The sequence below is a fragment of the Gossypium hirsutum genome, chromosome D11 (assembly GCF_007990345.1).
Source record: "Gossypium hirsutum isolate 1008001.06 chromosome D11, Gossypium_hirsutum_v2.1, whole genome shotgun sequence".
Taxonomy (NCBI): Eukaryota; Viridiplantae; Streptophyta; class Magnoliopsida; order Malvales; family Malvaceae; genus Gossypium; species Gossypium hirsutum.
This window is the reverse complement of record NC_053447.1, coordinates 50,310,135-50,325,613: the sequence shown is the minus strand read 5'-3', so window position 1 is coordinate 50,325,613 and position 15,479 is coordinate 50,310,135. Positions and strand designations below refer to the sequence as shown.

Below are 15,479 nucleotides of genomic sequence, written 5' to 3'. Positions count from 1 at the left end.
TTTCATTTATTATTATTACTAACTCAATTATCCCCATTTTGCAACTTATAAATATAACTTCCTATCCAAGAAGCTTACAATGTAGCCTTGTGTCGCAAAAACTTTATTTGGATTCCTTTTTTTTTTCCATTAAAAGTTTCATTTTCTTGGGGTTTTCCTTTTTCATTTGGATTTTTGTTTAGATTGTCAAACAATGATTTCTTGTCCTTGCATTTGGCAGTAAAAAGTTTGTGTCTTGTAGAATCCAAAGGAATTTCTTACTTATTTAAACATGTTTTAAAATTGTTCTCTTTTCTTTTGTCTCATAATCTGGAATTATACCAAATTTGTTAGAACTTCAACAATTTCAAAATGAACAACTCATTGCTATTTCAATGGCTGAAGTACTAACGTATCTTCTTTTAAGGCAAACAAGTTGATAATTGCTCTATCAGGGGTTATTTGATGAAGCAAGTAATGGGATTTCAAAACCCAGAAATGGAATAGACTAACGTGAAAGAAAGAAAAAACAATCAGTGTTGTTTGAACCGGACTAGCCGGGCGGATTGGAAACTCATAACTCAAATAGTAATATTTAAACTCATAACTCACATCTATAAACCCTAAATTTTATTACATCCATCAAAGCATTATTTTGATTTTAATATAATTTTTAATATTTTAATACATTTTTTCATTGAGGTCGTTATGTTGTGACTAACTTTAAACCAAGCATACACTTATATTTTAATTACGTAATTTTCAATTATACAATTATTAATTTTATTATTCTCTCTTTCGCAATAGAAAGATGTGCAAATGTTCTATTCAGTAAAAAGCCATTCAATTTTTGTTAAGTTTTCATCTATATCTAAATTGTTAATCAGTATCATTAGTCAGTATTTAGCATTTGAATTTAAATATATATATATTATTGCCCATAGAGCGTCTTCTAATCTAGGAGCGAGAAATTGATCCTCTTAGACAATTCTACCTTGGATCCGGAGAACCAGATGAATCCATCCTAGTACGCGATGTGGCACTTTCGGATGGAATCTGGAACATGCAGTGGTTATCTTCTGTTCTACCCCGTGAAGTTGTAACACATATTATTGCCCATAAAGCGCCTTCTAATGTTGCTAGATCGGATTCTATTTCTTGGAAATGGACATAAGCAGGGAAGTTCTCTACCACAGACTTACAAGCATCTTTTTGTCGAGTTTGATTCAGGATCTTTTAGAAACGACAAGATAATATGAAAATCTGTAGCACCTCAATGAGTCAGGATGTTTTTGTGGTTGCTTATTAGAGGCCGTCTATTGACAAACGAGGAACGAGGTATGAATCATTTCCATGTTGTGAACATTGCGGTGCTATATTGGAGTCTGCTTTACACGCTGTTAGGGACCATTCTTCTGCTCAATCAATTTGGAAAGCAGGTCTCCCTATGAAATTTTGGAGAATGTTTTTTCAGCTTTTCCCTTGAAAAGTGGATCAAGTGGAACTTAAAGAACAAGGGTAATTATGCTTTTAATTGTGGTCAATGGGAGGTTTTTTTTGGGATTACTTGTTGGTTTATTTGGAAAAGCAGGAATGATGCCATTTTTAACAGAGTGAACAGGAATACTAGAGATATTATTTCTTCCGCTATTGTTTGGACTAAATCCTAGCAATTGGAGGTGCAATTGGACGATGGGCATGCACTATTATGTCGTTAAACAGTTGGAAAAAACCAGCTATTGGATGGACCAAAATTAATGTTGATGGTTCCTTATCAAGATGCGGTTCAAGAGCAACAATTAGCGGAGTAGCTCGAGGACAAAGCAGTGATTGGTTGTTTGGTTTCAAGGTGTCAGTAAATTTCATAGATATTTTCCAAATTGAAGCCAAAGTTGTTTTCGAAGGCTTGAGACTAGCTTGGAACAAAGAGTTTAGGCAAGTGGAATTTGAGAGTGATAATACTTTGCTTATTGGTGAGTAGTGTTGTTGAAATTCAATTGATTCATGACTTATGTCTCAAAGATTGGAGACTAAAATTCAAAAGTATTTGAAGAATAAATAATAAAGCGGCAGATCTTTTAGCCAAGATGACTAGTAGTGATATTGAGCATTTGTGGTTCTTGAGGAGCCGCCGCATGAAATCAAGATCTTATTAGAAGAGGATACTCGTTCGAGTATTCTTGAGGAGTCAATTAGTAGTTAGCATATTTTCTTGTATCTAGGCTTGGCCTATGTTTCCTTCTACCAATATATATACATATATAATTATTGAGTTTTTTTTTAATTTTATAAAAACAATGCATTAATTACAAAATTTTAAGTTAATAAATAATTAAATAATTTTAATAGAAGTATAATTTAAATGGTGGCTGTTGGATACGGTATAACAACTATGCGAATAGAAAGTTATTATATATTAAAAATTTTATTAAGCATATGGAAATTATAAATTTTGATACACAAATTATTATTTAGAATTTTGATGATCTATGTTGGTAATGGAAAGGATTGTTGGTAAGTGGGTATATTTCACATTGGTAGTAGTTATTAAGAGAGTTTATATATAGCCTTACTTCTTAATCGTATTAAATAATTGGGCTATAGGCCTAACACAAGCGCGCTGTCGTTGCTCGCTTGGCTCGTGCCCATGTTGAATATTTCTTTTTGGATAAAAAAATTTATATTATTTTCAAGAAAATAAAAACAGTTGTACCTTTTATGGTTTTTTACTATTATGAAAATCTGGAACAAAATATATTTTTTATTATTGTGCGGAACCCTATGATTTTTTACTCTTTTACCCCTGCATATTTACTATTTTATCTTTCTGTTACTAGTATAAATAGAGAGTTATTTTCCTCATTTTTACACAGAAAGCAAAACATAACAATTAGAAAACCCTTTCCTCCTCCTTGCCTCTTTTTCCATTCCCTTTTAAAATTCTGCTATTTTTCTCTAAATTACATTAGAGAAAATTATGTCTAGGAGTTTGGGTTTTAAGCGGGACTAACTATGACCCTTCCAAACTTTCCTGGGAATTGATCCTAGTGTGATTTCCCTGAGAAGAGCAATATCAATTGTGTTCCACATTTCTTATTCGTGCGAACAAATATTGAAGCATTGTGTTAACCTTGGGGGACGACGTTCACTACACAATTACATCGATCAAGGTGAATTCGTTTCTAAGGCAGTGGTTCTTCCATGGCATAGTAAATTTTGATTTCTTAATTCTTGGTTTAGTTTTTCCAATCAGTGCTAACAAATTTGTTTTGCAGTAGTATATTTCCAACAATTTAGAAACGAATTACTACTGTTTAAACATGTCTGCCTCGATCAACAAATACATCTCTGATCTCTCCAAGCTCGAACCTCTTGACGAAACTAGCTACCACTGCTGGTCTCAAAGGATGGTCAACTTCTTCAAACAACTTGAAGTTGACTATGTCATTTTCAATCCACCTGCCACCGAGAAATCCGAAGGTTTTGCCACAGTTCTTGAAGACTCATATGTCGCAGCTACAAAAGCCAAGTTTGAAAAGGACAACAAAATGGTAAAAGGTCACATGTTGAGCCATATGGCTAACAACCTGTTCGACTTGTTTTTCAAAAATAAGTCAGCTAAGTCCATTTGAGATACATTAGAGAAGAAATACATAGTCGATGATGCTGGGGTCAAGAAATATGTTATTGGAGAGTGGCTCAAGTTCCAGATGACTGATGATAAGTCGATTATGGATCAAGCTCATATATACGAGAAGTTGGTCTTCGACATCCTAGCGAAAGGGATGGAGATGTGTGAAATTCTTCAAGCAAACATCTTGATTGAAAAAATGCTGAAATCCTGGTCTGACTACTGTAATCTCCTAAAGCATAAGAAACGAGACATTCCTTTGGAAAAACTGATTAGCCATATGAAGATTAATGAAATCAATCGTCTTAAAGATAAGACTTCAGTAACCTCAACTCAATTTCCTTTCAAAGCTAACATTGTCAAATCTGGTTCTGGTCCCAAATTTAACAAGTTTAAAGACACTAGGAGTTCAAAGAAAATAATAAAACTCTAGAATAAGAAAGCTATCAACTTAAAGAAACCTAGGAATAAAAAAAAATGACCATGTGAAATGCTATGTGTGTGGAAAAGCTGGATACAAAGCATACCAATGCTACCAACGTTCTGACCACCAGAATCAAAATAAACTACAAGCGCATATAGTTGAAAATCCAGATGAGGTTATAGCTGTTGTGGTTTTCGAAGTGAACCTAGTCAAGAATAATGTCGAGTGGATTGTAGAAACAAGTGCCTCCAAACATTTTTGTGCCAACAGAGAAATGTTCACCGAAGTTGAAAGTGCAGCTGAAGGTGAACAAGTCTACATGGGTAATTCTAGCACTTCGGAAGTACTCGGTAAAGGAAATATTTTACTCAAACTTACTTCTAGTAAACGTTGTCATTGAATAATGTCCTTTAAGTACCTACCTTGCGTAGAAATTTTATTAATGGTGGATTACTGAATAAGGTAGGTGTTAAACTAGTCTTTGAATTCTATAAACTTGTACTTTTCTGAAATGGAGATTATATGGGGAAATGTTATTTGAGTGGAAGTTTATTTGTGATTGAGACTATGTTTAATAATAATAAAGCCACCACTTCTACTTATATTGTTGAATCATTTGACATGTGGCATGCTTGATTAGGACATATGAATATTCATTTTCCAAAAAAAACTCATAAAAATGAATCTACTTCCTAATCTAGATGATAGCAGCTTTAATAAATGTGAAATTTGTGTTGAAGTCAAACATGTTAGACCTTTCTTAAAGACTATTACTAATAGGAAGACTGAACTTTTAAAGTTAATTCATATTGATCTAACAGACTTTAGAAACACATAAAGTAAGAATGGAAAACACTATTATATTACCTTTGTAGATGACTATTCTAGGGATACAAAGGTATATCTTCTAAGAACAAAAGATGAAATTGAACAAACTTTTTTCCTTTATAAAAAAAGAGAGTAGAAAACCAACTTGATAAAAGAATAAAACATCTTAGACCCGATAGAGGTGGCGAGTATGACACTAACTTTCTTAAAGAGGTTCGTGAGAAAGATGAAATTATACATGATTTTTTCACTCCCTGTTTTCCATAATAAAATGGCATAACTGAAAGAAAAACATAACTCTAAAAAGATGATGAATGATTTACTACTTTATTCTAGTTTACTTGACCACATGTGAGGGGAGGTCGTACTTTCTACAAACCACACTCTTAATAGAGTACCTCATAAAAAATTAGATTGTACCCCATACGAATTGTGGAAAGGTTATGCCCCTAATCTTCAATACTTGAAAGTGTAGGGGTGCTTAGAAAAAGGAGGCTTACTTGCTTTTAAACAGAACACTATCAGACTTAAAACTATTGATGTTATTTTTGTTTGTTATGCTCTAAACAGTGTTGTATATAGATTTATATCTTGGCATGATTCTTTTGTATGTGAATCTAGAGATGATTTTTTAAAATATTTTTCTTTTAAAGAAATTTGACTTAAATCTCGATATACAATTAGATGAACATGTTTCTTTTTCTAGTACACATAATAGAGATATTATTAATGATGATGTGGAACCTAGGAGAAGTAAAAGACAAAGGACTACCACTAATTTTAAACTTGATTTCTTTACTTCATTTGTAATTGAGACTAATGATTTAGACTTAATAAGTGATTCTATTGCTCATGCATTTTTTATAGATGAGGATCCAAAAACCTATGATGAAACCATAAATTCAATAGATGCTATTTTTTGGAGAGATGTTATCAATAACGAGCTTGAATCTATTATTTCTAATCACACTTGGGAATCACTAGACTCACCTAAAGGTTTTAGACCTATTAGTAATAAATGGGTCCTTAGAAAGAAATTTAGACCAGATGAGTCAATACAAAAGTATAAGGCAAGACTAGTTGTTAAAGGTTTTACTTAGAAATTAGGAGCAGATTATTTTGATACATACTCTCTTATGACTAAGATCTCAACCACTCATGTTTTGCTTGCTTTAGCTTCCATTCACAAATTGCTGGTACATTAGATGGATATGAAGACAACTTTCTCGAATGGTGATTTGGATGAGGAGATCTACATGGAGCAACCTCTAGGATTTGTGGCACCTGGTATGGAAGATAAAGTTTGTAGACTCAAAAAATCTATGTATGGTATCAAACAAGCTCCAAAAAATGGTATAAGAAATTCCGTAAGATATTCTCAGTTTCAGTTTTATTATTAATGGTACAAATGCATGTGTGTATTCTAAGATGTTTGGTTCTGATTATGTCATCATAAGTCTGTATATAAATGACATGTTAATTTTCAGTTCCAATATAGAAGCCATTAATAAAACCAAGAATTTCTTATCTACCAGATTTGAAATGACTGATTTGGGAGAGGTAGATGTAGTTTTAGGAGTTAAGGTTACAAAATTAAAAAAAAAGGGATTTGCATTAAATCAATCTCACTATATAGAGAAAGTGTTAAAAAAGTTTAATAGCTTTGATGTAATCTCTGTGAGAACTCCTTATGATTCTAGTATACAACTGTTAAAGAATAGAGGAAATAGTGTTTCTCAATTAGAGTATGCTAAGATTATTGGAAGTCTTATTTTCTTGATGAACTACACTCGTCCAAACATTGCTTATGGAATTAGTAGACTAAGTAGATATACCCATAATCCTAGCAATGAGCATTAGAATGCTCCAAAACGTTTGCTTAAATACATTAAAGGTACAATAACTTGGTAGTTGGAACTTGTCGGATAACCAACAATCCTTGAGGGCTATTGTTATGCAAACTAGGTAACTGATAATGATGAGGTAAGCTCTACAAGTGTGTATGTCTTTACTTTGGGTGGAGCAACCATTTCGTGGAAGTATGCTAAATAGACCTGTATTGCTCGCTCCACGATCAAGTCAAAGTTTATAGCTCTTGACTTAATCAGAAAGAGGTTGAGCGGCTTAGGAATCTACTTGCAGAGATTCCTTTATGGGGAAAACTAGTACCTACCGTATCTCTATTATGTGACTCACAAGACACAATTTGCGTTGCTAAGAGCCAATCTTATAATGGAAAGAAGAGGCATATTTGAATAAGACATGAATTTGTGAGACTTTTAATAAATAATGGAGTACTTGTGTTGGAGTATGTAAGGTCTGAAAAGAACATAGTGTAACAACCCTAACCCGTCTCCGTTACCGAATTAAGGTTACAGAGTATTATAGTACAATTCAGAACATTTAACTTCAAATAAAAGCTATTGTTTAAATTAAATACTAACATTCAAACACATATTACATTTATAACACAAATATACTTACGAGTCTTAAATCGAGTTTATAAAGCCCTAAAAATAGTTTGGGAGCAATCTGAGATCAACTTGAAACAAAACAAAAAATTTTAGAAAAGCATAAAAATTTTGAAAATAAAGGTCACACGATCGTGTGGCCAGGCCATGTGACATAACCCAAGCCGTATGAACATTCGAAGTATAGACACATGATTGTGTTCTAGCTTGTGTGAGTATTCAAAATAGGGCCACACGGTCATGTTGCATGTCGTGCAACAAACTGCTTTGAGACACACGGCTATGTCGCAGGCCGTGTAAATCCTGCACTTAAAAAAATAAAGACACACGGTAGTGTGGTGTGGTCGTGTGTGGCACATGGCCATGTGATAGCCCGTGTCTAGCAAAAATTACCCCTAAAACAAGCTATTTCAAAACCAAAAGTTGCACACCAAGACACACTGATTCTATTAACATTCATATGACCAAAACAAACTTCAAACACATTCAAAACATATCAATTCAATCAACCTATAAATTCTAACCAATTTACCATCCAAAGGCACAATAACTTATATACCAAAATAAATTAAAACCAAGCCTATACTTTCATGTCACAAGCATATACCAAATGGTTTGCATTTAAGCTAAAAAAACCATACATTAATTCATGTCAAAACTTACGATTACTCTTTTCATACCACATTCATTTGTACAATAATTCAAACAACTCTGTAAAGTTTATATCAAGTGATCAATTAGCACAACAAGGCCATAAACACACCAAGGTATAAAACATGATCACATATAAGCTATTACAGAACATAAATATCATTTTATCTATCTAACCAATATCACATATAACATACAATCAAAACATATACAAATTTCACCTATTACATGACAAATTCCACACTATACTTGAATTTTTTTATACCAAAACATGAATTAGCACATTATTAACTAAAGTATTTATTCATCACACAAGTATAGAACATACCACTTGTAATAAGTACTTAAAACATATACTAGATACTCCTATTACATATTTCAAACACTCCTATTACATGCCACAAAACCAAGTATAACAGTTTCAAAACTACCAGAATAAAGCTAGATAGTGTGATCTTCTATTTGATTTGATCGCCCAGTTCCACAAAACAAGATCGACAAGGAAACAGGAAAACAACACGAGTAAGCTTTAATATAGCTTAGTAAGTTCACAGGTTAAAACATTATAACTTACTAAACAATCACAGTTTTATAAATAACAAAATTAATGGCTATCATTAACTCTGTCAATCACAACCATTCAACAAGTGAGTTTCGTAAATGCAAGTCATTTAATCATTTCATTTATATAGTATCAACCATTATCAAGTCATGATATAATTTCAGAAATCATGAACACATATACAAGTCTTTCACAAGAAATTATAATAGAGTATTAGTTACATATTATCATTAGGTTATTTAACTATTAAAAATTCAACTCGATGAACGGTATAAGCAGATACGTGAAGACACCTTGGCACCAAATGCTTAGCCCGTAGGCTAACATCTCCAGTAACACACCTCAGCACCAAGTGTCAAGCCTAAAGGTTTTACGTTCGCCCCCGATAACACACCAGAAATACTGTAAATATAACACGATAGTCCGCAACAAATGCTGGACTCCGATATAGTCAGTGAATAGGAGTAAATCAGGAATCATCATCTCATCTCAAATCAAATCCGTACAGCACGCAATATAACCTATTGGCATGCCAATTGTATCCTATCATATGTTCATCCGGCTCGATATACAAAATTGCATAACTTACAATTCAATTACATTTCTCATTTTGAATCACCTTTATAATCATTTCATTAAATATATAATTATTAAATACATCATAAATCACATGTCATTAAAATATTGCAAATTATACTAAATTAAACAGTATGAACTTACCTAGATGAACACGATTGCAAAAACAAGGTCGGCGACTAACCCGTTAATTTAGCTTTTCCATGTTTATCCTCCGTATGAATCAAACCTTGATCAATTAAATTCAATCTTATCAAATTCAAATACACATCCCAACTTAATTTTATGCATATGACCATTAATTTTTTATTATTTACTCATTTTCCCTAAACTTTCACATTTCTTTCAATTTAATCCCTAAACCTGAAATTCCAAATTTATCAATTTTTTGAAAATTTCCATGCTGACCGAATTTATTTCTATTTTAGTACAATCCTTAAATTTGAAAAATTCTCAAGAAAACCAATCGAACTTTATCATTTTACCTATTTAGTCCCTAAATTCAAAATCTCTAAAAATCACTTTACAATTTAATCGTATCTAACAACCAAGCTTCCAAAAAAACCAATTTACATAAAAAAGACATTCAAAATCATCAATAGTAAATTTCTAAACGTTTGATGGTTTCATAAATTAATCCTTAATTTAACTAGATATCAAGACAACAATCACAAAAAACACAAAATTCATGAGAAAGCAAGTCAAGAAATACTTACATGAAAGGAAAAATAGAAAAACCAAAGCTTCCCCCTCCCTACAATAGTGGCCGACTAAGATAATAAAAGAAATGATGGATGCCTTTTTGTTTTATTTTATTACCTTAACTTATATTTAATTAATAAACATATAATAAATTATAAAATTTTCAATTCATACATCCACTAATCGGCCATAATTCATTCTTATGGTCTAATTGCAACATAAAACCCCCGAATTTAATTATCTAAGTTATTTAGTTAAGAGAAATCTATAACATGCAACTTTATAACTTTTACGATTTAATCCTTTTTAATTAATTAACTATCTAAACATTAAAATTTCTTAACCAAAGTTTAATGCAACACTAACATTCAGAAATATTTGTTTTAGAAAATTTGTTTGAAATAAATAAAGAATGGTGTAGAAAGCACTTCTATTCCAACAAAATAAGCAAAAAAAGAGAAGATTACTTTAAAAATTATAATGATAAAAAAGAAAGCATTCTTCAAGAATATTATGGATTTATGAATACTCATAAAGTCCATATAAAATTCTTTGAATGGTTTGAAGAATATTATTTAAGATCTGTTAATACAATAAGACATAATACTAGATGGCAGACTAATAAAGGAGAAGTTGAATCTCGACATCCCCCTTTAATGGAGGTTCAATATCTTCATAAGAATACTGGAATAAAAGTAAACCCTTTAAGAATGAGAGCTCCCGATGCAGGAGAACAAATCTTATCAAAGATATCAAAATGATAGTAGAACAAAACAATTATACAAATATTAATCTTCATACAATAGGAAAACAATTAGATTATATTGAGAATCTGGTAGAAAGTCAACCAATCAAGAAAGAACTAGTAAAAGAGATAATCGAAAAAAGTTCCAAAGAACCAATATTCACACCTTATGAGATTCCAAAAGTTTTCCAAAAATCCCAAAATGATTTCCTAACAGAAATCCAAAATAGACTTAATGCTTTAGAAAACTACAAGTCTGAATTAATTGCCCCTGATACCCCAATACAAACCCAATATTCAGTAAATACATTACACCAATCCTCTCAATCTGACTTGGATCAGTTAGATGAACAACAAATTAACAAGATGGCTTGAAAAGAACAAAAAAGATTATATTATCCAAAAATCACTGCACCTGATCTTAACATAGAAGAAAAACCTGTTTTCCAAAATAAATACAATGCTAATACAATCTATGAATGGAATATAGATGGAATGTCTGAATACAATATTCTTAGTTTATTACAACAAATGACAATGGTTTCAAATGTTTATAAAACCCAAAATCAAAATGGATTAATCAATGATCATGTTATAGTTAATCTTTTAGTTGCTGGATTTACTGGTCAATTAAAAGGATGGTGGGATCATGCACTCACTAAAACCCAACAAGAAGAAATTTTAAAAGCAATAAAAAAAGATGACCAAGATAGAATTATTTTAGACGAACAAGGAAGAGAAATCCAAGATGCAGTAGCAACTTTAATTTTCTCAATCTCTAAACACTTTATTGGAGATCCTTCTCATCCTAAAGATAGAAATTCAGAATTATTATCAAATTTAAAATGTAAAAAATTAACCGATTTTAAATGGTATAAAGATGTCTTTATGACTAGAGTCATGCAAAGATCTGATAACCAACAACCATTTTGGAAAGAAAAATTTCTAGCAGGACTTCCCACATTATTAAGAGAAAAAGTTAGGAATCAAATAAGAGAAAATTACAAAGGTATTATTCCATATGAAAAGCTTACATATGGTGAACTAATTAGTTTCACCCAAAAAGAAGGACTAAAAATTTGTCAAGATTTAAAATTACAAAAACAACTCAAGAAAGAAAGATATCAATGTAGAAAGGAATTAGGATCATTCTGCCACCAATTTGACATCAGGAATGAGCCTTCTTCTTCTAAAACATGTTGCCCTGAAAAGCCAAAAAATAGGAAAAAGAATATTTCAGAATATTATAAAAAACCTAAATATAAAAAATACAGAAAAGGGAAGAAACAACAAAAAACAGAAAACAAAATTGACAAAACAATAAAATGTTATAGATGTGGAAAACCAGGACATATCTCAAAATATTGTAAAATCAAAAGAAAAATCAATAACTTAAATTTAGAAGAAGAGATAGAACAAAAATTAAATGAAATCCTATTAGAAACAACTTCTTCTGAAAATGATATATCTACTGAAACAGATGAATTACAAATAGACGAATTACATACAACATCCCAGTCTTCTGGAGGTGAGAATTAACCTTCAATTAATATGCTAACTAAAGATCAAGAATTTATGATAGAAGTCATTGATAAAATTCAAGGCCTAAAGCTTAAAAGAGAATACCTTTTGAAATTAAAATCCTCATTAAAAGATAAACCAGAAAAAGAAAAAGAAATCATTTCTAGTCAATCACAAATGTATAATATACAAGACATAATATTTAATAAATATGAAAAAATAAAACCAAGACAAATTACAAACTCTGAATTACAATTGGAAATAAAACAGATTAAATCAGAACTTTCTCAGCTTAAAATAGAACAACAAGAAATGAAAGAACAAATTAGGTCCTTAAAACACGAAACCTCAGAAAAAAGTTCATCAGAAACTGAACCTGAACCTGAAGAAAATACACAAGAATATATGATGGTTCTAACTGAAGTATCTATTCAAAGATATTTAATAAAAATAAATATTGTCATAAATAATGAATTTCAATTAGAAACAATAGCCCTTTTTGATACAGGAGCAGACCAAAACTGCATTAGAGAAGGAATAATTCCAACAAAATATTATAATAAAACATCAGAATCTCTTAAGGCTGCGAATGGTAAAAAATTAAAAATTACTTACAAAATTCCCAATGCAGAAATATCCAACAAAGGTATAAAATATCAAACATGTTTTTTAATGGTAAAATATATTACCCAGGATGTCATATTAGGAACCCCATTCATATCCTTACTCAAACCTTATAAAGTAACAAATAATTTTATTTCCACTAAAGTTTTAAACACTAAGGTAGAATTTCCTTTTGTAGAAAACCGAAAATAAGAAATCTCAACCTGTTAAAATCTTTATCCATTCATAATGGACAAATTAATAATTTAATTAATTACAAACAGAAGCAAATCTCTTTCCTAAAAGAAGAAATATGTTTTAAAAAATTAACTGAACAATTAAGAAAAAGAGAAATACAAAAAAGAATAGATCAAATTAAAAAAGAAATAGAATCAACGATTTGCTCTGACATTCCTAATGCCTTTTGGAATAGAAAGAAACATGAAGTAACATTACCATATGAAAACGATTTTGATGAAAGACAAATACCCACAAAAGCAAGACCTATACAAATGAACAAAGAAATGGAAGAATTTTGTAGAAAAGAAATACAAGACCTTCTTAATAAAAAATTAATTAGAAAGAGCAGTTCCCCTTGGAGTTGTTCAGCATTCTATGTAATAAAAAATGCAGAACTTGAAAGAGGAACGCCAAGATTAGTAATTAATTACAAACCTCTCAATCAAGCCTTAAAATGGATTAGATACCCAATACCAAATAAGAAAGATTTGCTACAAAAACTTTGTAATGCAAATATTTTCTCAAAATTTGATATGAAATCTAGATTTTGGCAAATCCAAATAAAAGAAGAAGAAAGATATAAAACAGCATTTACTGTACCATTTGGACAATACGAATGGAATGTAATGCCTTTTGGGTTAAAAAATGCTCCATCTGAGTTCCAAAGAATAATGAATGATATTTTTTTTTACCAATATTCTCAATTCACAATAGTATACATCGATGATGTATTAGTATTTTCAGAAAATTTAGAAAAACACTTTAAACATATATCAATCTTTATAAAAGTCATAAGAAATAATGGTTTAGTAGTTTCTAAATCTAAAATAAGTTTGTTCCAAACTAAAGTAAGGTTTTTAGGTCATTATATTACCCAAGGAACCATTACCCCAATAGAACGATCTATAGAATTTGCTAGCAAATTCCCAGACCAAATTCTTGATAAAGTCCAATTACAAAGGTTCTTAGGAAGCCTCAATTATGTTATAGACTTTTATCCAGGTCTTAGAAAATTATGTAAACCATTATATGATAGACTCAAAAAGAATCCATAACCTTGGACAAAAAACCATACCAATATTATCACTCAAATCAAAAAACAAATCACTAAGCTTCCTTGTTTATATCTAGCTGATCCAAATGCCCCCAAATAGTTGAAACAGATGCTTCTGAAATAGGGTATGGTGGGTCCTAAAACAAGTTAAAGGAGGAAAAGAACAAGTAGTCCAGTTTACTTCCAGACACTGGAATCTAACTCAGCAAAATTATAATACTATTAAAAAAGAAATTTTATCAATTGTTTTATTCATTACAAAATTCCAAAGTGATTTATTAAATCAAAAATTCCTTTTGCGAATCGATTGCAAATCAGCAAAAGAAGTTTTACAAAAAGATGTTCAAAACATTGCCTCAAAATAGATTTTTGCAAGATGGGAGGTAATTTTGAGCATATTTGATTTTGATATTGAATACATCAAAGGAGAAACTAATACTTTGCCTGATTTTCTCACCAGAGAGTTTCTTCAAAAATGCCCCCAAACTCCGAGACAAAGGAAAAGGGAAAATAGAAGAACCATCCAAAACCCAAATCACATCAAAACCTATTAAAACATGGTATGAAATTTGCCATGAAGAAGATGAGAAATCATCATCATCGTCAAAATCCTCCAAAAATACAATAATTCAAGATGCACAAGATCCAAATGAGATTGGTTCTCAAATCAAAAAATGGATTGAGTCCCTATCTCAATCTCCAGAAGTAGCATTGGCCTTTTCTCAAATGAAAGAGGAAACTCCTCTCAAACAAATTGTTCAGCAGCAAAGGTTTCAAAAAATAAAGAGATTATTTTACACAAACCAAAATCTCTTAAAAATGTTTTAAAAGAGACTTCTCTCCAAGATGTTTTTCCAAAAGAGATAGCGGTGTCTTCACAAACTGCTACACAAAAATCTTCACAATATTTTCCAAACAAATATTTTGAAAAATTTCTTGTTATGGAAGAGGAATTTTCAGAAAAACCTCCACATATATTGGCAAAAGAACTTTTCAATGGATGGCATTTCAAACCATTGGATTCTCAAAAACCCCAACAGTATTATGAAAATATACTGGTCCAAACTGGATCTGTATTGTTCAAACATTACACAGATCCAAATTTTATTACCCATTCAACAGCCCAAATATTAAAAATTCTTTGACCAAGAGATTGGAGTGAAAACCCAAATTCTCCAAAGAAATTCCCAGCCAAATTTACCACCAAAATAGACCATTACCCATATTTTACATATTGGGATTACCAAATGGCATGGTACAATGCCTTTTTAATGAACAACCAACATATGAGACATTCTTGGCTCATATATTTCAAATATGGCACCCAATTCAAATTCCCAAACTGGTTCCAAGAATGGTGGAATTGGTATGGACCATCATCCTTTGAGATACTACAAGAAAAAATTCAAAACTTATGGCCCAAATTCTTTGACAAATTTCATCCTAAACCAGATCAAAAACATATTTACAGGACAATCCATTTTTTCTCAAA

General features: G+C 31.0%; 1 protein-coding gene across 1 annotated transcript; it reads left to right on the top strand.

The window, feature by feature from the left end:
* Positions 1-3,299: 3,299 nt before the first annotated feature.
* On the top strand, positions 3,300-4,043 carry LOC107911186 (uncharacterized). Its single transcript, XM_016839065.1, has 2 exons — positions 3,300-3,537; positions 3,622-4,043. Exons 1-2 carry the CDS (start codon positions 3,300-3,302, stop codon positions 4,041-4,043), a joined length of 660 nt encoding a protein of 219 aa, XP_016694554.1.
* Positions 4,044-15,479: the final 11,436 nt, after the last annotated feature.

Coding starts and splice junctions, on each gene's coding strand:
- LOC107911186 (XM_016839065.1), top strand. CDS start 3,300: ATGTCTGCCTCGATCAACAAATACATCTCTGATCTCTCCAAGCTCGAA. Junction 3,538..3,621: donor GGACAACAAAATGGTAAAAG/GTCACATGTTGA, acceptor GAGATACATTAG/AGAAGAAATACATAGTCGAT.